Raw genomic sequence first — 23436 nt, forward strand, 5'->3', positions numbered from 1 at the left:
AACAATGTCAGGTGAAAAGTTAGGATCCAAAATTGTATACTTATATACTTTATTCTGTAGTCTTAACTCTATTATTAATATATTAATAGGAAGGAATGCAAAATGTTAACAGTCACTGGCTCTGGAGTTATGAAAGGGTTTCTGTATTCCTTTATACTATGTTGTACTTTGGAAGTTTTCTATAGTAGATAAGTAATATTTTTGTAGTAAATATATATGTATAATTAATAAAAATATTTCTGCATTTTCTCTCTGGTGGTGAACAGATTCTTTCATGTTGTAATGGAGCACCAAAAAAGCTAAATTCAATGATTTAGGCTGCAATAATCCTGTCATTTTTTTCTTACTGCTTTTTTAGCTGATTTATTTCCTCCTCTGCAGCCAACAGGGATATGGCCGATCTGTTCTTGGTTTCTTCAAGATTCTTTTCAGTTTCAGCCAGACTGTAAGAGAAATCAGTAACTAAAGACAGATTTTTCAAAATTGGCAGACTTTCTAAATCAAGGCAGAGGCTCACTTAGGAACTTCTGGTATATGACATAGTTCAACATAAACAAGATCAAGTTAAAAGATATCTGCATTCAATCAGGTAATATTGCAAAAATTGTGGTGGACTTGTATGCTAAAACATGGTAACATCCTTTGCTCAATGTCAAACACTGGGAAATTACAGAGCTACTACCCCCAAAAGACTATTAGTATTAGAATATAAAGGACAAAGAAACTTGTTCAATTTCTCCTTCTCACCCTCCTAATTCATCTGCTCTAATTACATCAAAGCCCCAGGTTGGCTTTCTCTACAAAACCTCCATTTTTCTACAATATACCAACATCAATTTTTATTGCTTTGCACTGTGGAGCTGCAGACTTCCTCAATATTTAAAAAAATTATGTGCCCACCTATAAAGTCCTCACAATCACCCTTGACAATCAGGTACTTCATGTCTTCCTGCCTCTGACTTCTACTACTTATTGAACACAAATTCTCTGAGTTTTCACTGTATCTCTGTCATTACCAGTTTCAAATCCTCTTCATGGTAGACAAATCATAATAAATCGTATTATTTAGGTCTATCTAATTTAAAAAATAAGTGGGTCTGGGTGCAGTAGCTCATGTCTGTAATTCCAACACTTTGGGAAGCCAAGGCAGGAGAATCTCTTGAACTCAGGAGTTCAAGACCAGCCTGTGCAACACAGTGAGACCCTGTCTCCATAAAAAAATAAATAAATAAATAAAGCCAGGTGTGGTGGTGTGTGCCTGTAGTCCCAGCTACTCAGGAGGCTGAGGTGGGAGAATCTCTTCAGACTAGGAGTTTGAAACTGCAGTGAGCTTTGATTGTGCTACTGCACTCCAGCCTGGGTGGCAAAGTAAGAGCATGTCTCCAAAAAAAAAATGGAAGTGAGATAGATGATGCTGAATAAAGACCAATGGTCCTCAATGAGGTTACCCCAGAACAGTGAGACTTGAGTTGACAAAGTCTTCTTGACTTCTCTGACTCTGCCAGAGAGATCATAGCACTTGTCCTGAGGCTAAGGTAGTGCAGTTGCCTTCCAAACTCACATCAGCCTTTATCCTTCCCTCTAGATGGAAGAACAGTGGAGGGCAAAACACTGGGATTTTCACTTTGAGAGTGGAGCAGCCTGAGAAATAATGTGCTAACAGCATCCCTGTCAATCCCACAGATCTTAACCAGACATCCAAAATTCCATCCCCTACCTGCTTCCTCCTCTAATAAATGCGCATTCAGCAAGAGTCTTCCACATACTATCCCCAACTCTCCCAAGCAAAGTTTGTTTCCCCTTCTCGGCGCTCCACTCACATTTACCTCATTGCATTCACACTATAAACTATTTGAGAGCAATAATTTTATTTTATTCATCTCTACCCCCAGCACCTAAACAGTGCCTGTCACAAGGTATATTTTTTTAATGAGAAAGGAATGAATGAATGAAATATCTAAAGATGAAAAGAAAGCAAAAAATAGCATTAACTTCATAATATGACTATTGGAGATTGAAAGGAAACTAGTATGATCTAATTCAAATATAAAGAGATAACAAGTTTTTAAAAGTAAATATGTGAAAACGAGCATTTTTATCAAGAGAAAAGAAACTGTAGAAAATGGATCAAGAAAAGGAGGAAAATACAAGCAAGAATTAAGAACTTGGGTATTTTTCTCCTAACACACATAAGCGGATGCACATACAAGCAAACATACATGCTAATTTCATGTGTTTGGATATCATACAAAGAGAAGAAAGAAAAGTACATTCATATGCTAAGAATTGTTTTAATCAGGCTGACATTCTATTTAAATATTTTGTTGTGTATCCATTCATTGAGCAGATTATTGAGTACTTACTGTGAGCTAGGCATGATGCTCAGTACTGGAGATACAACAGTGTCAAGAAAGCAATGCAAGACAGTAACCCTTTGGATCTTCCAGGTTAGTTGGGGAGATAGATCATATATATACAAGCAAGTTTATTTTTTTAAGTTCCCAGTTGTGACTTCACTCTCTAACTTTTCTCATAAGTGCTATTATGAGAAAAGCAGATCACCGTGAAAGAGAATTAGAGAGAAGAAAGACCTTTCAATGTATGGTGGTCACAGAAGGACTCTGAGAAAGGCACATTTAAGCTGAGACTTGTAAGATAATAAAGACCAGGCATGCAAAGAGCCAGTGGAAGACTGGAAAGTTCTTTCAGGCAATGGAAGAGCACAGGCAAAGGCCTCAAGGTGAGGAAGTAGACAGTAGACTGGGTCAGGAGAAAGTGACAGATGACACTGGGGCAGAAATACAGCCAGATCAGTAGGGCTGCTATGAGAGCCCTGGTGAGAAATTTAGAATTTTTTCTAAGTATAAAGAGAAGAGACCACTTAAACAAACTTATAAGAGAAAAACAAACAACCCCATCAAAAAGTGGGCAAAGAACATGAACAGACACTTCTCAAGACATTTATGCGACCAACAAACATATAAAAATAAGCTCAACATCACTGATTATTAGAGAAATGCAAATCAAACCACAATGAGATACCATCTCATGCCAGTCAGAATGGCAATTATTAAAAAGTCAAGAAACAACAGATGCTGGCGAGGCTGCAGAGAAATAGGAAATTTTTCACACTGTTAGTGGAAATGTAAATTAGTTCAACCATTGTGGAAGACAGTGTGGTGATTCCTCAAGGATCTAGAACCGAAATACCATTTGACCCAGCAATCCCATTACTGGGTATATACCCAAAGGAATATAAATAATTATATTATAGATACATGCTTATGTATGTTTATTGCAGCACTGTTCACAATAGCAAAGACATGGAATCAGCCCAAATGCCCATCAATGATAGACCAAATAAAGAAAATGTGGTACATACGCACCATGGAATACTATATAGCCAAAAAAAGAATAAGATTATGTCCTTTGCATGGAAATAGATGAAACTAGAAGCCATTATCTTTGGTAAACTAACGCAGAAACAGAAAACCAAACACTACATGTTCTCACTCATAAGTGGGAGCTGAACAATGAGAACACAAGGACACAGGGAGGGGAACTATATATACTGGGGCCTGTTGGGGGCTGGGAGAAGGGAGAGCATCAGTATAAATAGCTAATGCATGTGGGGCTTAATACCTAGGTGATGAGTTAATCTGTGCAGCAAACCACCGTGGTACATATTTACCCATATAAGAAACCTGCACATCCTGCACGTGTATCCGGGAACTTAAAATAAAATATAATATTTGAAAAAGGAGCAGACTAACAGCTTTTAATCAGAAGGATGATTTGATATGACTGGGTGCCGTGGCTCACGCCTGTAATCCCAGCACTTTGGGAAGCCAAGGCGGGCGGATCATGAGGCCAGGAGTTCGAGACCATCCTGGCTAACACGGTGAAATGCCATCTCTACTAAAAATACAAAAAACTAGCCAGGTGTGGTGGCGGGCACCTGTAGTCCCAGCTATTCAGAAGGCTAAGGCAGGAGAATGGCATGAACCTGGAAGGCAGAGCTTGCAGTGAGCCGAGATCGCACCACTGCACCCCAGCCTGGGTGACAGAGCGAGACTCTGTCTCAAAACAAAAACAGAAAAAAAAAAAAGAATGATATATATATATATGTATGTATATATATATTTGCTAAGTGGAAAATGGATGGTGGTTGACCAAGAATGGAAGTGGGGAAGCCAGTTAGAAGGAAGCAATTGGTTCAGGAAAAAGATATCAGAGGATTGAACCATGGCAAAGGTGGTGGAATAGAAAAGGGCAGGTGTGAAAGTATAGGAGATAGATTCAATTGGACATTCTGATACTTTAGATATAGGAGAGTAGGAAAAGCAAGATTCCTAACCAAAATCCAGGCATAAAATCTAGAAGTCTTCCCTTGCCTGAGGGTTCATCAAACCTGTGCAGACGTGTGGCCATTTGTCCATAATTATTGGAATTTGCATTTTGGGACTAAATCAGAACCAATCCAGTCTCCACAGGTTAGACATAGGGAACCACTTTGGGTGGCCCATTCATTCCATAGAGGGGCAGCACCCTGGCTTAAGAGACAAGTAGGCACAGTAAGGGAGGGAAGAGAGAATTGGCTACCACAGAATGTGGAGAACAAATTCTTTTAGTGATACTTTAAATTTAAAAACAGAATAAGAATCACAGGTGGGTTAAAACTAAACAAAGTGGAGAAAAGACACCCTATTCAACAAATGGAGTTTGGAAAACTGGCAAACCACATGTAGAAGAATGAAACTGGATCCTCACCTCTCACCTTATGCAAAAATCAACTCAAGATGGATCAAAGACTTATATCTAAGAGCTGAAACCACAAACGTTCTAGAAGATAACATCAGAAACTCTTTTAGATATTGGTTTAGGCAAAGAATTCATGCCTAAAAACCCAAAAGCAAATGCAACAAAAAACAAAATAAATAAAATGAGACCTAATTAAACTAAGAAACTTCTGCACAGCAGAAGAAACAAAGAAACAAAAACAAATTTCTGCTTAGCAGAGTAAACAGACAACCCACATAATGGGAGAAAATATTCACAAACTATGCATTCGACAAAGGGCTAATATCCAGTATCTACAATGAAGTCAAAAAAAGTCAGCAAGAAAAAAAAAACAATTAATCCCATTAAAAAGTGGGCAAAGGACATGAATAGACAATTCTCAAAAGAAGATATACAAACAGCCAATATACATATGAAAAAAATGCTCAACATCACTAATTACCAGGGAAACGCAAGTTAAAATCATAATGCGATATCATCTTACTCCTGCAAGAATTGTCGTAATTACAAAATCAAAACACAATAGCTGTTGGAGTAAATGTGGAGAAAAGGGAAAACTTTTATGCTGCTGGTGGGAATGTAAACTAGTACAACCACTATTGAAAGCAGTGTGGAGATTTCTTAAAGAACTAAAAGTAGAACTACAATTTGATACAGCCATCCCACTACTGCATACCTACCCAAAGAAAAAGAAGCCATCTTATGAAAAAGACACGTGCACATGTATGTTTATAGCAGTACAATGCACAGTTGCAGAGATATGGAACCAACGTAAGTGCCCATCAACCAATGGGGGGATAAAGAAAATGTGGTATATATATACCATGAAGTACTAGTCAGCCATACAATGAAATGAAATAATGGCCTTTGCAGCAACTTGGATGGAGCTGGAGGCCATTATTCTAAGTGAAGTAACTCAGGAATGGAAAACCAAATGTCATATATTCTCACTTATAAGTGGGAGTTAAGCTATGAGGATGCAAAGGCATAAGAATGATATAATGGACTTTGGGGACTTGGAGGGAAAGAAAGGAGGAGGGTGAGGGATAAAAGACTACACAATGGCTGTACTGTATACCGCTCAGGTGACAGGTGCACCAAAATCTCAGAAATCACCACCAAAGAATTTATCCATGTAACCAAATACCACTTGTTCTCCAAAATCTATTGAAATAACATAAAAATAAAAATAAAGGGTTCCAAGATGGCTGAATAGGAACAGCTCCAGCCTCCAGCTCCCAGCGTGAGCAACACAGAAGATGGGTGATTTCTGCATTTCCAACTGAGGTTTGAAGAGAGTAGTGGTTCTCCCAGCACTGAGTTTGAGATCTGAGAACAGACAGACTGCCTGCTCAAGTGGGTCCCTGACCCCCGAGTAGCCTAACTGGGAGACCCCACAGAAGTACAAACTACCATCAGAGAATACTATAAACACTTCTATGCAAATAAACTAGAAAACCTAGAAGAAATGCATAAATTCCTGGACACATACACTCTCCCAAGACTAAACCAGGAAGTAGTTGAATCCCTGAATAGACCAATAGCAGGCTCTGAAAGTGAGGCAATAATTAATAGCCTACCAACCAAAAAAAGTCCAGGACCAGACGGATTCACAGCCGAATTCTACCAGAGGTACAAGGAGGAGCTGGTACCATTCCTTCTGAAACCATTCCAATCAATAGAAAAAGAGGGAATCCTCCCTAACTCATTTCATGAGGCCAACATCATCCTGATACCAAAGCCTGGCAGAGACACAACAAAAAAAGAGAATTTTAGACCAATATCCCTGATGAACATCGATGCAAAAATCCTCAATAAAGTACTGGCAAACTGAATCCAGCAGCACCTCAAAAAGCTTATCCACCATGATCAAGTGGGCTTCATCCCTGGGATGCAAAGCTGTGTGAATATATGCAAATCAATAAACGTAATCCAGCATATAAGCAGAACCAAAGACAAAAACCACATGATTATCTCAATAGATGCAGAAAAGGCCTTTGACAAAATTCAACAGCCCTTCATGCTAAAAACTCTCAATAAATTTGGTATTGATGGAATGTATCTCAAAATAATAAAAACTATTTATGACAAACCCACAGCCAATATCATACTGAATGGGCAAAAACTGGAAGCATTGCCCTTGAAAACTGGCACAAGACAGGGATGCCCTTCCTCACCACTCCTATTTAACATAATTTGGAAGTTCTGGCCAGGACAATCAGGCAAGAGAAAGAAATAAAGGATATTCAATTAGGAAAAGAGGAAGTCAAATTGTCCCTGTTTGCAGATGACATGATTGTATATTTAGAAAACCCCATCATCTCAGACCCAAATCTCCTTAAGCTGATAAGCAACTTCAACAAGGTCTCAGGATACAAAATCAATGTACAAAAATCACAAGCATTCTTATACACCAATAACAGACAGAGAGCCAAATCATGAATGAACTCCCATTCACAATTACTTCCAAGAGAATAAAACACCTAGGAATCCAACTTACAAGAAAAAAAAAAACCATCAAAAAATGGGCAAAAGATATGAACAGACACTTCTCAAAAGAAGACATTTATGCAGCCAACAGACACATGAAAAAATGCTCATCATCACTAGCGATGCAAATCAAAACCACAATGAGATACCAGAGAAATGCAAATCAAAACCACAATGAGATACCATCTCACAACAGTTAGAATGGCAATCAATAAAAAGTCAGGAAACAACAGGTGCTGGAGAGGATGTGGAGAAATGGGAACACTTTTTACTGTTGGTGGGACTGTAAACTAGTTCATCCATTGTAGAAGACAGTGTGGCGATTCCTCAAGGATCTAGAACTAGAAATACCATTTGACTCAGCCATCCCATTACTGCGTATATATCCAAAGAACTATAAATCATGCTGTTATAAAGACACATGCACACATATGTTTATTGCGGCATTATTCACAATGGCAAAGACTTGGAACTAACCCAAATGTCCATCAACGACAGACTGGATTAAGAAAATGTGGCACATATACACCATGGAATACTATGCAGCCATAAAAAAGGATGAGTTCATGTCCTTTGTAGGGACATGGATGCAGCTGGAAACCATCATTCTCAGCAAACTATCGCAAGAACAGAAAACCAAACACTGCAGTGGGAATTGAACAATGAGAACACTTGGACACAGAATGGGGAACATCACACACCGGGGCCTGTCATGGGGTATGGGGAGTGGGGAGGGATAGCATTAGAAGATATACCTAATGTAAATGATGAGTTAGTGGGTACAGCACACCAACATGGTACATGTATACATATGTAACAAATCTGCACGTTGAAAAAGTATAATAAAAAATTAAAAACAAAAATAAAAACTAAGAAATCCAGGGAAAAGCAGCAAGCATCTTCATGTATGCAACTTTCTAATGGTTGGTAGAGAAAATATATATAGAGAGAGAGAAGGAACACACACGTGATAAAGCAAATAGGGCAAAAGGCATATGAAAGGGCATACGGAAATTTTTAGTGCTATTCTAGCGGATTTGCTGTGTTTGAAATTATTTTCAAATGAAAAGTTTTTTTAAAGCATGCATTAAATTTCTTGATCCATGGTGCCCCTTGTAGGTAACAACAGTGTCACTGAAACAAGAAAGAAAAGTGGGAAACCCTGGCCCCTACTAGTGCTGACAGCCATCAAGAACCAGTAAAGTTTTGATGCCCTGCCTCACAACTAGAGGAAAACGTAGGGTCATCTGCAGCAATTGCTAGCTAATGTCCCAGGAGACCTTCCCAGACAAGACATGCACAACTCAGGACCCATCAGCACGAGACACTAGTGCCTACAAGAAATTAAGGCCAGCAAGAACCCAGAGGGCAGTACAAGACCAAAAACTCTTCTTGTCCGTCACCAGGAGAGTATACAAGCATCCCTTCCCTAGAAAGGATGAGGGGAAGGGAGACCCCATGAGAGGGTACACAGCTCTTAATGCATGTTTGCATTTGGAATGAGCTGAATGTTTACAGAAAATGGACTACGATAAACCAAAAATGACTGTGTGACCTTGAAGTGGCTTATTGAAGGATCCTTCAAAATAAGCTCACATTAGTTGAAATAAATTACAGATTGTATGCTTTTTGCATATTACAATTATAAATGTTGACTGCTTCAGGTATATAACTGCTCATTGATTATGATTCCAGTTGGAAATATGAATCGGTGTGTGTGGAGGTGCAGGCACAAAGAAAAAATGTCTGGAGTAAAATATACCAAAATGTTAATGGGGACAAGAAAACAGGTGATTTTCATCAATTTTTATTTGTTGTATGCATTTTGAAAAAGAAAATTGTATTATTTTTATAATCAGGCAAAACTAAATCAATACAGATATTTTTCCTTAGAAAAATGTAAATGTCATCAGAGAACAAGGCAGAGTACCACACATTATTCCATCCCAAGCCTTAACTAGTTATTAATTAAAGGGAAAAAAAAGACTTCCTTTCTGTCCCATTGATGTCAGCAATGAAGCAATGCTGTAGTAGGAGAAATTCCCATTGATGGATTTTTGTTAGGTATGTCAAACACAGTTTCATACATATTTGTCTACCCGCCTCAAGTACAAACTCAAAGTCTACAATTTGTTTTGTGGTGATTCCCTAAGTTTGCTACCCTGGCTCTGTCCACAGCATGCATCTGACATCTATTGTTGCCTGGAATTGCTTAACTTTTTAAAAATACATTCTTATACCTAATAATTATTGCAAAATCTTGAATTCTTCCTTTCTTAAAAGACTCTGACTCTTTGGGATTCAGAGAGGCACACATACACCCTTAAATGAGTATAATGGACAGATAGATGCAGCCTGCTTCATTTGACTTTTGCTGTCTTTCTCTTAATTTTCCTCTTTGCCTGATTGTTCACTCTATTTTATTCTTTCCCTTTTGCATCTCTTTTAAAATTTTTCTCCCAAAAGGTAGATTTTTGTCTAACAATCTTTACCTGTTTGTCAATATGGGCTGATGATGTGCTTATGAAGAAGGAACTCCAAAGAAGGAACCAGGGGACCAGGTATCATAATATATCCTGTCCCCAAATCCACAGACACTGACTCTAAACTCTCTCTCTCTCTCTCTCTCACTGTCATACACACATGCACACAGACACACACACAATCATATTACTTATTTACAAATGCCCACATTTTACATGAGCTATTATTCTCCTTTCGAATTTAAAACTTAATTGAAAACAATTCTTTTTGGAAAAAGATAACTTGCATTCCTCTTACTCGTCTTGAACCTGGTTGAGTTGACTCCGGGTTGAGTTCAAATTAGAGTCTAACTGTTGCATGTCCCGATCCCGAGGACTGGGATCTTTACGTCTCTCCCTGTCAAACGTGTTCTGGAAAGGCACACCAAAAAAACAAAAAACAGTCTGAATATATAAAATGACATTGATGAATTTAAAAAAAAAAAAAAAACAGTCCATCTCAAAAGAGTGCACATGAAGTTCTAGTGCAGGCAAAATTAATCTAGAGTGATAAAAATCAGAAGATGGTTGCCCTGGGGAAGGTGCAAGAAATGCTCTGGAGTGATGGAGATGTCTGATATTCCAATAGAGATGTGAATTTACACAGGTATACGTATTTGTCAAAACAGCAATCTATGGATTTCACTGAATATAAATTATACCTCAATTTCCAAAAAGACTTTGAAACATCATTCTACATCTTTATACCTAGAATAATGCCCACACAGAGGATAAAAATCTGAGAAGCATCCAAACATTGTCAGGGAAAAAAATTACTTAATGATAACTGAAGTCTATAAAGTACTTAACACATGTCAGACCCTATGCAGCTTGTTTACTGTGCTTATCACATTTAATTCTCACAAATGACCCTATTAGATCAGCAAAACCATTGTCTCCATTCAGCAAATAAGAAAATTGAGACATAAATGTTTAGATACCTACTCCAGGGCCATAAAAGAGGAACTGGTTTTCTGCTCAGTGATCTCCAAGCAGGGATCCTTCAGCCACTGTCTTATAAGGTTCTTGCTCAGAACGGACTAAATGCTTTCTTTTTGTTATTATTACTATTTTTTATTTTTTTACTTTAGGTTCTGGGACACACATGCAGAATGTGCAGGATTTTTACATAGATATATGTGTGCCATGGTGGTTTGCTGCACCTATCAACCTGTCACCTAGGTTTTAAGCCCCACATGCATTAGATGTTTGTCCTAATGCTTTCTCTCCCCTCACCCCTGCAATTCCCCGACAGGCCCTGCTGTGTTGTTCCCCTCCCCGTGTCCATGTATTCTCATTGTTCAACTCTCACTTATGAGTGAGAACATGTGATGTTTGGTTTTCTCAGAACAGACTAAATGTTTTCTAAATGCTTCTGTTTTAGAAAGGGTTATAGGTAAATCCATATAAATGTTTAAAAGTAAAGTAACTAATGTTTTGGTTGCCCAGATGTAATGATGTGGATGCCTTAAGCAAGGTATGTGCTCTCTTTCTAGTCTGATCTCCACCTGTTCAAAAACTAACACCGTCCCCATGAAAACCACCAATAACTCTCACAAATTGTGACACTCTGTCAGTCTACCAGAATTAAGTCCTCTTCTTCTCTTGGAGGTTTCTGATTTGTTTTATCTCACTGTTCAGAAAGTCAAGGGTTATCCTTCAGCATCCCTACCTGCAGAGAGGGGACCTTGCTGTCAACAGGTTTTCCCATGGAAGCAGCAGTAAAGGAAGCCTCCAGCCAAGGCAAAAGGCGTGACTTGATTGTTTCCACACCATCGTTATGTCCTCCTAAAAGAATACACACATCAGGCCAGGGAGAGAAACACAACTGCATCAAGAGTCAATGAACACAAAAAAGCACCAAGAAAGGAGAGAAAGGCAGGCAGAACTGGATGGGAAATTACCAGGCCATTCTCACCTTCTTGGGCTGCTGTTGTGAGGATCCCGAAGAGTTGTCCCTGCACCTTGGCAACTTGCTCAATGAGTTCAAGGCAGTGGTTTAGATTTTGATCACATGTGTTTGTCTGCAAGGACAAAACAGTAGATAACCAGGGTAATTTCTTCACTCTGGGACCCACTGCAGGCAGACCAGGGTCTCACTTGACCCAAGAGCTGTCTGGCTCTGGTATGCTCTGGTAGCAGGACTGCTGTGTGGTCATCGAAACTTATCTCCCGTAGACCACATTTCCCAGTTTCCCTAGCAGTTCGTGTGGCCATGTAACTGAATTCTGGTTAACTGGATGGGAAGTGATATATGCCCGGGGCCTGGCCCAGAAGGGAACCTCTTGAATGATTTTTTTTTCTTTTCCCCTTTGTCAACTGAATGCAGAAGAGCCAAGAGAGGATGCTGAGGGCATAAGGGATGGTGGAGCCACAAGATTTGCAAGGTTGCTGACTGAATGCTTGCATTGAATTATCACATAGTTGAGAAAGTTGGTTTGTGTGTGTTAAGCCACTGAGATTTGGAGGTTGTTTTTTATAGCAATAATCCTACTCAGTAAAACCCTACAAAAATACATTTAAAAGCTAAATGGACCTGTTGTCAGACAATACAAATCACTGCCTAATTTACCTGCTTTATTGGTTCCTGTCCTCTACATAAATTCAATTCGTATATACTGTATGTGCATAGAGAACATGACTTCTTAACAGCAAGAAGGTATTGCTGGGTTTAGGATATAAGGGACTTGGCACTTGCAGACTTGTGGGGCAGACAGATGAATAGCCAGTTACTTTGCAGCAGAATAATAAGTCTAACTACACAGATGAGTGCAAGCTCTACCCAATAGTCCACTGTCTTGGAAAGTCTGGGAAGGCTTCCAAAGGAAGTGAAACCTAGTCCAAGATGAAATTAGCCAGACTTGGAAAAGGAGGTGGTTCCAGTGGTTGTGGAACATTCTAAGCAATGAGAACAGAACACAAGGAGGCAAAGAAGTGAACCTTTTGGCTATTAATCTGCTTTCCTCACTTCTTTGAAAGATTCTACCATTTCCATTTCATCATAAGCCAAACCTCTAACTGACTCCAGCATTAGAAGAAGGAATACAACTACAAGCAACAAACATCACGTGGTTGTAAAAATGCATCGATTTATGTGTCACCTCAGGGCGCAATAAGGCATTGGTCCTTGGTGCCTCCTGGACACAACAAATCCCAGAACAGAAAGCAGGGTATAAGGAGGATAGAAATTAGGAGTAAGAGAAAAGTTGAGATAATCTCTAGGCAAAAGTTTACAAGTCAAATGCACATCTGCATCAACCAAGGAAATGGTTCAGACAGGCAGGAAGCTCCTTGAGGACAGGCCTGTCCTGTTGGTTGTTGTATTCCCAACCCTGGATTCTACAGTGTCCCTGTATTCAGACTCATTATACGTTGGATGGATGCATGTAAATGAGATGATTAACTCACTTTGTATTTATCATATCTCTCCTATATGCCAGGCTCTATTAGCGCTTTACATAAACTCAGCTAATTTTTGCACTAGTACACTAGGAGTTAGAAGAACTATTATCATTCCCATTTCAGATGAGAAAGCTGAGGCACAGAGAGGTTAAGTAACTGGTTCATGGCTACCCAGCTAGTAAATTATCAGAGCTGAGATTGGACCCCAGCAGCCCAGCTTCCACAGCCCATGCTCTTAACTAGTAAACTATCTATACTGACTTTTAGATTATGCTTCATGCTGGGAGTAGAGGGAGGATTGGATGATGAGACCAAGAGTGAATGGGGAGGGCATCCAGGGAAGGCTTCTCTGTGGAGGGGACCCTTGAGTATTCCTGGGTTATAAGATTCAGGGAAGCACAGCACTAGGGAAGGAGCATGCCAGGCAGTGGGAACAGCAAGGACAAAGGTTCTGTGGCAGGAACAAGTTTAGCAACCTTGAATATGTCAATGTGGCAGAGGCACAGAAAGTCAGAGAGTTTGGCAGGGTAGGTTGACCTGGAGAGCCTTTCACCCCTGGCATGGAGTTTGGATGGGATGGACTTGTAACTGAGAGGGCAGCTGGTTTACTTTCCATGCTTGGTAAATGGTACCTGGTAACTAATTCTGTTGTAGCACTGATTTCTCCTGTAGTCATTTTTTCTCCATCTCGTCCATCTAATCTCTCCTCCCAAAAAGATCATGAGTTCTTTTTTTCTTTTTTCTTTTTCTTTTTTTTTTTTTTTTGAGATGGAGTCTCGCTCTGTCGCCCAGGCTGGAGTGCAGTGGCGGGATCTCAGCTCACTGCAAGCTCCGCCTCCCGGGTTTACGCCATTCTCCTGCCTCAGCCTCCCGAGTAGCTGGGACTACAGGCGCCCACCACCTCGCCCGGCTAGTTTTTTGTATTTTTTAGTAGAGACGGGGTTTCACCGTGTTAGCCAGGATGGTCTCGATCTCCTGACCTCGTGATCCACCTGTCTTGGCCTCCCAAAGTGCTGGGATTACAGGCTTGAGCCACCGCGCCCGGCCTGAGTTCTTTTTAAAAACGATCTTGCTTTGCTCATGTTTGTATCTGTTGCCACTAGTATCCTAGCAAATTGAAGGGTCCGAACAGCAGTTGATGAAGGAATGATTTAACAGCGTAATGTTGACATGATAGAGCATTTAAAACCCATAGCCTGAACAGCTATCTCCATTTCTTCCTCATTAATTCAGCACTCCTTGCCGTGGCCATTTTATACCTGCACTTATTACACTGAACTTCAATTACCTACTTACAAGCCTTTTGCCCTCTGGCAAGATCATTCCATGTGTTAAGTGGATGGAGAATGAGCTTGGGAGTCAAGCAAACCTGCGTATCTCAGCTCTGCTGCGCTACAGTTCTGTGTGACCCTGCACAAGTTACTTAACCTCTCTGAGCCCATTCTTCTCCCATGCAATGGGGATAATAATGCCTTGCGGAGCATTAGAATTAAATCAAAATAATATATGTTCAGCATCTCAGACACAGAAGGTGTTTATCAATTGGCATCTATGAGGTGGCATGCAGTACTGAAAGGAGTCAGTGGCTTAGGAATAAGGTAGACCTTTCTTCAAACCTGGTTCTCAACTTATCAGCTGCATTCCCTTAGAAAAGACATTTAAATATGAGGCTCTGTTTCCTCCCGTTTAGGAGGTAGTTGATCACATGAGCAGAGTCCAGTGTAAAAGAGGTACACAATAATTAGAAGTATTATTGTGGTATCATTACTATCTGTTCCTATGCCTTGCCTAGAGCCTGGTACATACTGGGTACCCAGAGGAATGCTGGTCAAATGAGTTTTTAAACACAACTTAAATAACAGGAGAGAATATCCTGTGTCACACAGTTCCGCTTCCGAAGACATGTTACAACATGCTGCAACTTCTAAACACAAAGCATTGCACAAGATAATCAAGTTGCAATAGGGTCACATTATTCAAGTAAACACATACCCACATACTCACACAAGACAAACAGAGCAAAGATATGGACTAATTATACTGTCTCCAAAGCACAGACTCTCCAGATTTATCCATTCATAAATCATTGAGTTCCTATTATATGTAAGGCCCTGGAAACAAAGCTCAGGAAACAAAGCTATATTTAAAAAAAAAAAAAAAAGTTGTCTTCAGTCAGTGAACTAATTAGACAGGGAAGTGAGATGGAGGACAAGAGGCACATAGGGGATAAATAATTACCTTAGAGTTTATGTTAAGTGCTCTGTGTGGATAACAAGCTATAGGAGTAGCAAAATAACCTCTAGTGAGGGGTGAAGGGTAAGAGGGAAGGGCAATTGAAGAGGAGAAACAGAAGGTACCAAGGCATATCAGGGGAAAGTGAGCACAGGGTCCAGAGTTGAAAGACTTGACTGGCCACATTAAGGGTCTTGGGCTTCATTCCATCATCAAAATGTTTAAGGATGCAACAGAGGAAGGCGGGTATGACATGCTCATATTTCCTTTGCATGTTACAAAAATCTCTCTGGCAAAAGCAGACCAGATAGAGTTTGGGTTAGAGAGTGAGTCTGGTGGGGAGGTAGATGGATATAACCATCTAGCTGAGAGATGCTGGAGGCTGTAGACATAAGGGTCTCCCAAAGGTCTTTCCTAGCCCCAAATTACACCTGTGCCAGTAAAGTTCCTGCTGATTTCAGCATTACCTAAGAAGGTCAGGGAGTTTTGAAATGAGTAAGAGGTATGAGAGGGATGATCCTGAGTTTGGGTTTGAACAAGTGAGGGGGACTGCAGGACCTTCAGATGGAATGTCCAGTAGTAGTACCTAATAATTACTGATCTAATTACCTACTCTATGCCAGCCAGACCCTGTGCTAAGAGCTTTATATACGTGGCTCCATTTAATCCTCAGAACAATCCTACAAATGGGATGCCATCATCATCCAAAATTCATCACTAAGGAAAAACAAATTAAGTAATTTGAAGAGACAATAGTGCAGACCCATTCCTGCAGCCTCCAGCACTGCAGCTGAGCTCTCAACAACAATGCTTTCCCCAAAGCAGATGGAAAGTAAGTCTGGAGCTTAGAAGAGAGACAGGACTGGGAGGAGTGGCTTTGGAAGGCTTCAGCAAGTGGGAGGGCGCAGAAGCCACATGCACAGATGAGATTACTAGGGAGAGAAAAGAGTGAGGAGAGGGCTGAGGGCAGAGCGAGGGGCAATTTTGCTGTGTCAGAAGTGCTCTAAGTAAGAAGAGCCACTGGATAAAAAACAAAATAAGAGCAGTCAGAAATAAGAGGACACCCAGGAAGCAAGATGAAGAAGAAAAAGGAGGCCGAAGAAGGAGATGGTTTCAAGAAGCAGAAGGGCATGGCTTATTCATGCATTTATACTCTGAAGAAATTTTATGGAGAGGCCACTATGCACTGGATGCTAGGGACACAATGTCTCCTGCCCTGGAGGAATTTATAGTCTAAGATAAACATGAAAATAAATGCAAAAACACATGCTATTTACTATAAGAAAATTCGTCCAGATTTCAGAGGTAAAACTCAAAAGAGAAATTGGTAAGGGCCATGAAGTTTCAGGAAAGCCTTTGCTTGAGGAGCTTTGTGGGCTCCCACTCCTAGAAATGGATTTAATTGCTCTTGTGTGGGACCTGGTTTTTGGAAATATAAAAGCTTTCTGGATAATTCCCATGTGCAATGAAGATTGATAACCACAGCATTAGTGGGTAACAAAATCAATTTAGTGAGTCTCAAACAGCAAATAATACTAAAAAGAAAATAGAAAAACACACCATAATGAGTAAAGGTAATTATTAGTGGAACTTGAGTTTATATGTATAAGAGTTTATGTGTGCTATATTGTGAAGTAAAATGCATTGAGTCCTATAGGTAAGTTTTAAAAACAATGTTCTAGGGGACAATGCCTTGCCTGTGTTGAGAATCACTAGTATTGGCAATGAGAGCCATAAAAATGATGCCTCAAACAGCTGAATCAAAGTTGGATTGGAAGTGGGCATGAATGAAGGCAGGGAAATGAATAAGAACCTTCCATGTTATAAGTGTAAAACTGAAATAAGTAAACTTCAAACACATTCTAATGGCTTTGCGCAGATAGGAAATCAAGAGTTAACAGAAAAGAATAAAATATTCAGGAATATAACCACCAACATTATTAACATAAAGACATGTTCTTTTAAAGCTACTAACCCCTGTGACACAGATATGGGCTAAGAGCCTCCTTTTGTTACCATGATTGCTGTAATAATACTGCTAGTTCTGTTAGAGGCAACATTTTCTGGACTGCATGAAGCTACTGTTAAAATAGAGATCTTAAGACTAATGTAACAGACTCTTTGTGGCAATAAGATAAAGACCTAAGGCCATGCCAGGCAAGCATTAAGTCACATACCCCTACACATAAAGAATCAACTATGTTCTAACTGTCAAAAGGTTTTTTCTTTTTATCCAGCAGCTAAGCAAGCACTGGCCTTGAGATAAACAATGTTAAAACAATTGCAACTCACTGACTACCAGACTCTGACTAACTGATCCCCTCCCCTGTTCCACAGTCCATAACTGCAACTTCGACTGGATAAGTTACTGATTTCAGTAACTTTCTGCTGATAAGAGACCATGGACAATAGGCTGGTTCTGGTCGATCCGCAGAGGCTGCACACTAAGTTCCTTCATGTCCCTGCCTCCACCTTTGATGTATAGGGCCTAATTGTAATACATTTAAATGTTAAGCCTCTACCCCAAAATGAATATAGGATGAATGTAACATGCGTGTTTGCTTACTGTGCATGTGAGAGTTCCCCCTTCATGAATATTCATAGCTCCTCCTATAACCTGTTGAATATGTATACACATGGCCAACCCATTCAGCATTAATTCCTGTCTACGTCGCATCCTGCAGGTTGTTACCCTTTCTAAGAAATAAAGCTCTCCAAAGAAAATGAGGATGTTCCTATCTCACTCAAATATCAACAGGGGAAAAGTTTTCCAGGCAGAGAAAACAATGAGTGCAAAATGCCCTGAAGCAGAAGCATGTCTGGCATCTCTAGAACTGTGCTTTCTGAGACAGTAGCCATGAGCTACATGTGGCTATCTGAATTTAAATTGGACTTAAGTCAAATTAAAAATTATGTTCTTCAGTGTGCACTTGCCACATTTCAAGTGCCCAATAGTTACCATATTGGACAATGAAGATATAGAACCTGTCCATCATCATAGAAAGTTCTATTGGACAGCACTGCTCTAGGACAAGCAAGAAGGCTGGTACTGCTGGAGCGGGCTGAGCAAGGGAGAAAGTAACAGATAAGGTTAAAGAGCTTAAAGGGGCACAATTGTGTAGGACTTTGAAGGTCATTGTAAGAGCTTTGGCTTCTTCTGACTGAAATAGGAAATTTGGAGTATCTTGCAAAAAGAGTAACTTGATCTGACTTGACATTTAGAAGAGTCTCTTTGGGTTGTTACTTTTGTAATAATCCAGGTGAAAGATGATCAAGGATGGAGAAGGGTGGTAGCAGTGGGGTTGGTGAAAAGTGTTTAGATTCTGTATGAACTTTGAAGTTAGAACCAACAGACTATGATGGTGAAAAGGGAGTGGAGTACATAATGATGAAGACTACTTAGAAAGGAGGCCTGTAGTTGGGGCATGGAAAGGCTAAATTCCATTTTGAACAGATTTGACTTTGAGCATTTTGAGCATTTCAATAGCATTCACTATTGAAAGATGACCAATGGGCAGCTGGAGAAGTGAGAGCTCAGATGGGAACATATCCTATAGAAATAAGATTCATCAGTATACTTGTAAGAGATGAAGCAGGAGTGGAGGGGGAAGAATACAGGTGTCAACATTCCAATGTGATAAAGATGCCTGCAAACTCAAGAGAAATGATGGAACCTGGGGAGTGGCCACAAGGTATAAAAAAAACTCGTGGTTGTGAGTACAGTCTCTACTGTGGAGAGATGAAGGGAACAGCTGGATGGAAATGGTTTTAATGACAGCAGAGAATGGGATGTTATCAAGACAGGAAAATGTAATAAACGAAGGCACTTCTCATTACTTACAGGGAGTTTCTAAAGTAATTGTTTATTAGTTCCAGACAAATACTAGTGCTATTTGTAATAAACATTGTGACAAACAACATGTTTTTTAAAATTCAGAGTTCGGTTAGGCCACTGGGCAAAAAAAAAAAGGGGGTAAATACTGTATACATGTTAGGATTTCTTATTCTCAACCTCCTGAGACTAGGTAGTAGGTACTTTTAAAATTAGTTGGGGGGAACCCAAGTCTTTTATGATAAAGAGGTCATTTTAACTTTCCAGAATTCTTAATGGAGAAGGAATGGTCAGTGCTGGTTCTTTAAAAGGGAGCAAAGAGATTGAACAGGAAACACTAGAAAGGAAGGCTAAGGAGAAAGCTGTAGCTGCCCTTTGAGCTCCCCTCCACTTCAGGAGCACTGGTTAAAGGGTGAATGGGGAAGCCTAAGGACCTCATAACAGGCAGGATCTCAGAAACAAGCTAATCTAGGCTCAAAAAATTAAAATCTGAACAGGAAATTTACATACCATCTAGACCAATCTCTGCTATTCCATAGATGAGGTACTAAGACCCAGAGAAGTAAACTAATTTGACACCGTCATTCAGCTAGTTCTATGCAGAGCCAAATGTAGAAACAAGGGGGGGAGGGGGCTAATTTCCGGTCCACAGTTCTTTTTGCCGACCCCTCCATTTACTATGTAAGAGGGGAAATCCCTATTTATATTAAGACGGACCGACCGAATGTAAAGCAAATTCAACACTGAAGAGTTCTGTTTGGGGGGAAGAGGGAATTATGGGGAGCCAGGGTGCGGGTAGGGATTAATGAGATTTGAAAAGTGCTCATGGGTTTGGTGACAGAATACTGGCTTCTCACAAATGCCTGGAAAAAGGCCTGAATCCGCCCTGGTGTTGGAACTGTGCCTCAATTGCCAGGCCCACCAGCATGCAAGTGAAACCCGCAACGTTAACAAGTGTCCGTTTCGCGTATTTCTGGGTAAATAACTACTGGGTGTGTGTTTATACAAATCCATTCTGATACAAACCCTGGGCAGGAGAGGGTTGTAGTAAAAAGTAATTCGGGGTTGGGGAAGGAGGCGGTGTGGATTGCGCTGGCGAGGGGGATTGGAAAGAGTGGCCGGCGTGACCAGACCAGTCGCAGACCACAGGGCTTCCCTGTTGCTAGGTCGCCGGCGTCCTTAGTTACCACAGATTGGACGCACTCTCCAATCTCTCCGCAGCCTAGTGCCGCGCTCCGCAGGCCGCGCCACCCGCGCGCCGCCTAGCTAAGCTGGGAGACAAGGGCACGTACACACATGTCCTTCCTTCCCCAGCGATCCCGGTCGAAGGCTGAGGTCCTGGTTAGGAATCACAACCGCGGAGGCTTTGCAAAGTGGCCACCAACTCCAGCCCTAAGAAATCCCCGACGAGGGCTGTGCTGGAACCTACGGGAGGGCGAGCCCCGGGGGTTTTTCACCCAGACTCACGTTGTACTCCTTCAGCCAGGAGTCTAGCTTTTCCTGCAACGTTCGTAAAGCTTCGTTTGAGACCAGTCTTTTCAGATTTTCCGCCATCGCTCACTATACTGCACGGCCCCACGCTGCGTGATGGAGACGTGGGGGGACCAGGCGGTGGCCTCCGCAGGACCGTGGGGTGATATGGCGGGAAGGGTGTTCTCTTGTGGGTGGCTCAGAGCGCGGCAGGTGTTTCCATCCTCCCCCTCGGGTCGGACCGGGCCGGGTTCGGGAAGCCGGGGGGGAGGTGCTCTGGGCCGCAGCCACAGCCCCTCATCCGCCGCCCCGCGCAGTCTCCTGGCTCCCCAGCAGCCGCCTGAGCCCGGCCATAAATACCCTGGCGATTATTAAACAAACCTTGACGTGGACGCGTTGGCTGCCAGGGACGCGCGCGGCCCGCATCGTGGCAACGCCCGCGCCGCCCCGCCCTGGGTGACAGCCGCGCGCCCCCCCGCCCGGGCTGGACTGAGACGCGCCGTCGCACGGGCTGGAGGGCAGCAGGGCACCTAGAGCATTCCTCCCCATTCGGGGGTTCTGGGTGCCCACGCGTGTCCAGAAAAGCAGCAGTTAAGTCGTCATAGAAGTTTGGGGCAAGGCTGTCTCAGGAGATCATCTCTTTGGCTCCTTTATTCTTTCTCCTTTCATTCCTTTAATTATTCATTTGTAGCGCCTTGGGTTTACCTGTATGAAACTTGTAACTAAAATTTCAGTACTTCCTACTTCTAGCTTTTGCTTTGTTCCTTGACCCACTGGGTACCCAAGTCAATAGAGTTTAGGTCCAGGATGTTCACAAATTAAAGTTAATCCCTCAGGTTTGGATAATAATACTAAAAGTGTATATTTTCGTATTATTATTATTTTTTTAAAGAGTCATTGAGCACTCTAAAGCTTCATTTCATGCCGAATTCTCTAATTGGGACTTTCTTGACCTAGTTTGGCAGTATTTCAAAAGTGTGTATTCTGCTACAGAAATGGATTCAACTACTTAGGAAACCATTTCGACCATCTTTAAGCGCTTTCGAAGCAAGCTCTTTTATATACCATCAAAAAATGTGCTGATTGTAAACCATTCCTATCCATTCTTTAAAACAGCGGTGGGGAGCAGAGCCTCAGCTGGTTAGCTAGCTAGTTTAACTTAGTTTCATCTCTGTAGGTACTTGAAAATCTGTGAACACTGCATATATTCAAGTATTGTAAAATCAAGAATTTTCACCACCTCTTGTTTTTTATTTCTCTTGATTACAGTGGTTTTACTATCTGCTAATGGAAATGAAAGGCTCAGTTTTGGAGCCTGTGTTCCTACTATTTTCTGTAGACCACAAAATAAGGACTATAACGGTATAGTAAGGGTATATGTTATAAGGGTAACATGTTATTTGATCGGAGTAGAATAATAATTTCTAATGTTAAAAATGCCCCCTCAACAAAACAACTAAATATTCATTAAACAACTTCATATATGTATATAACATACATATACACATATATGTATATAATGAATTGAGAAAAGCCTCAAATTTCTCAATTTGGACCTAATAATTACATATTTCAATAGGCATTTGGAATCTTTGAACAGTCCCATTTACTTATTCATAAAAAAATCATATTGGAACATTTATGTCAGATAAATTAGACGTAAAGTATTTTTTCTTGCTGTGAGCACCTTAATTCGCCTGTAATCCTTGGTTTCATCATCTGTAAAAGGAAAATAATTCTTTCATAGGATTATTATGAAACTTAGTAAGATAATTCATGTAAAGTATTTAGTACAATGCTGGGCCTATGCTGTAGAAATTGCTGTAGTAATTGCTGTTTATTAAATATAAACTAATACTGACCTATGTTCGCTATTATTAGGAATGTAGATTAGTATTAGTTTATATTTAATAAAGAAAACTAGTTGTAAACAATCTAAACCTCCAACAATAGGGCAATGGTTGAGCACATCATTCAATGAAATGTTGCACAATAAAAATCTTGTTATTGTAGAATATATACTATCTAGAAATTTTCACTATAACAAAAAAGGCAGAACACTAAATTGTATATACTGTGTTAAACTGCACAATGTGAACCCAAGGTACAATTGTGGGTTATTTTAATTGCTCTTTTATATTTTTCTGATTTTTTTCAAGTTTCTACCATGAACATGAATTGTTTCTATGATAGCTTATTCAGAAAAAAGTTACACAAAACAGTTACTAATATAGTTTGGCTGAGTCCTTGTCAAAATCTCATCTGGGATTCCTACGTGTTGTAGGAGGGGTCCAGCGAGAGGTTATTGAATCATGGAGTCAGGTCTTTCCTGTACTGTTCTTGTGATAGTGAGTAAGTCTCACAAGATCTGGTGGTTTCGAAAAAGGGAATGTTCCCTGCACAAGCTAGCTGCCACCCATATAAGATGTGACTTGCTCCTCCTTGCCTCCTGCCGTGATTGTGAGGTCTCCCTAGCTGGGTGGAACTGTAAGTCCATTAAACCTCTTTCTTTTGTGAATTGCCCAGTCTCGTGCATGTCTTTATCAGCAGCACGTAAACCAACTAATACAGTAAATTCTTATGGGGACTTGGACTCCACTGAAAAGATACCCAAAAATGTGGAAGTATTTTTGGAACTGAGTAACATTTTGGAACTGAGTAACAGGCAGAGGTTGGAACAGTTAGGAG

At 40.6% G+C, this 23436-nt stretch overlaps 1 protein-coding gene across 2 annotated transcripts in view; it reads right to left on the bottom strand.

Annotated features, from left to right (window-relative positions):
- SPATA18 (spermatogenesis associated 18) overlaps positions 1-21078 on the bottom strand; it is a 45972-nt gene extending 24894 nt beyond the window's left edge. For both annotated transcript variants that reach the window (XM_005555305.5, XM_045392624.3), the window contains exons 1-5: positions 20746-21078; positions 11731-11836; positions 11485-11600; positions 10072-10184; positions 348-443 (exon numbers count right to left, since the gene is read on the bottom strand). In XM_005555305.5, the coding sequence (XP_005555362.3) occupies positions 348-443; positions 10072-10184; positions 11485-11600; positions 11731-11836; positions 20746-20832 (518 nt within the window). In that variant the 5' untranslated portion in view covers positions 20833-21078. The remainder of the gene's footprint in view (positions 1-347; positions 444-10071; positions 10185-11484; positions 11601-11730; positions 11837-20745) is intronic.
- Positions 21079-23436: the final 2358 nt, after the last annotated feature.

The sequence above is a fragment of the Macaca fascicularis genome, chromosome 5 (genome assembly GCF_037993035.2).
Source record: "Macaca fascicularis isolate 582-1 chromosome 5, T2T-MFA8v1.1".
Classification (NCBI taxonomy): Eukaryota; Metazoa; Chordata; class Mammalia; order Primates; family Cercopithecidae; genus Macaca; species Macaca fascicularis.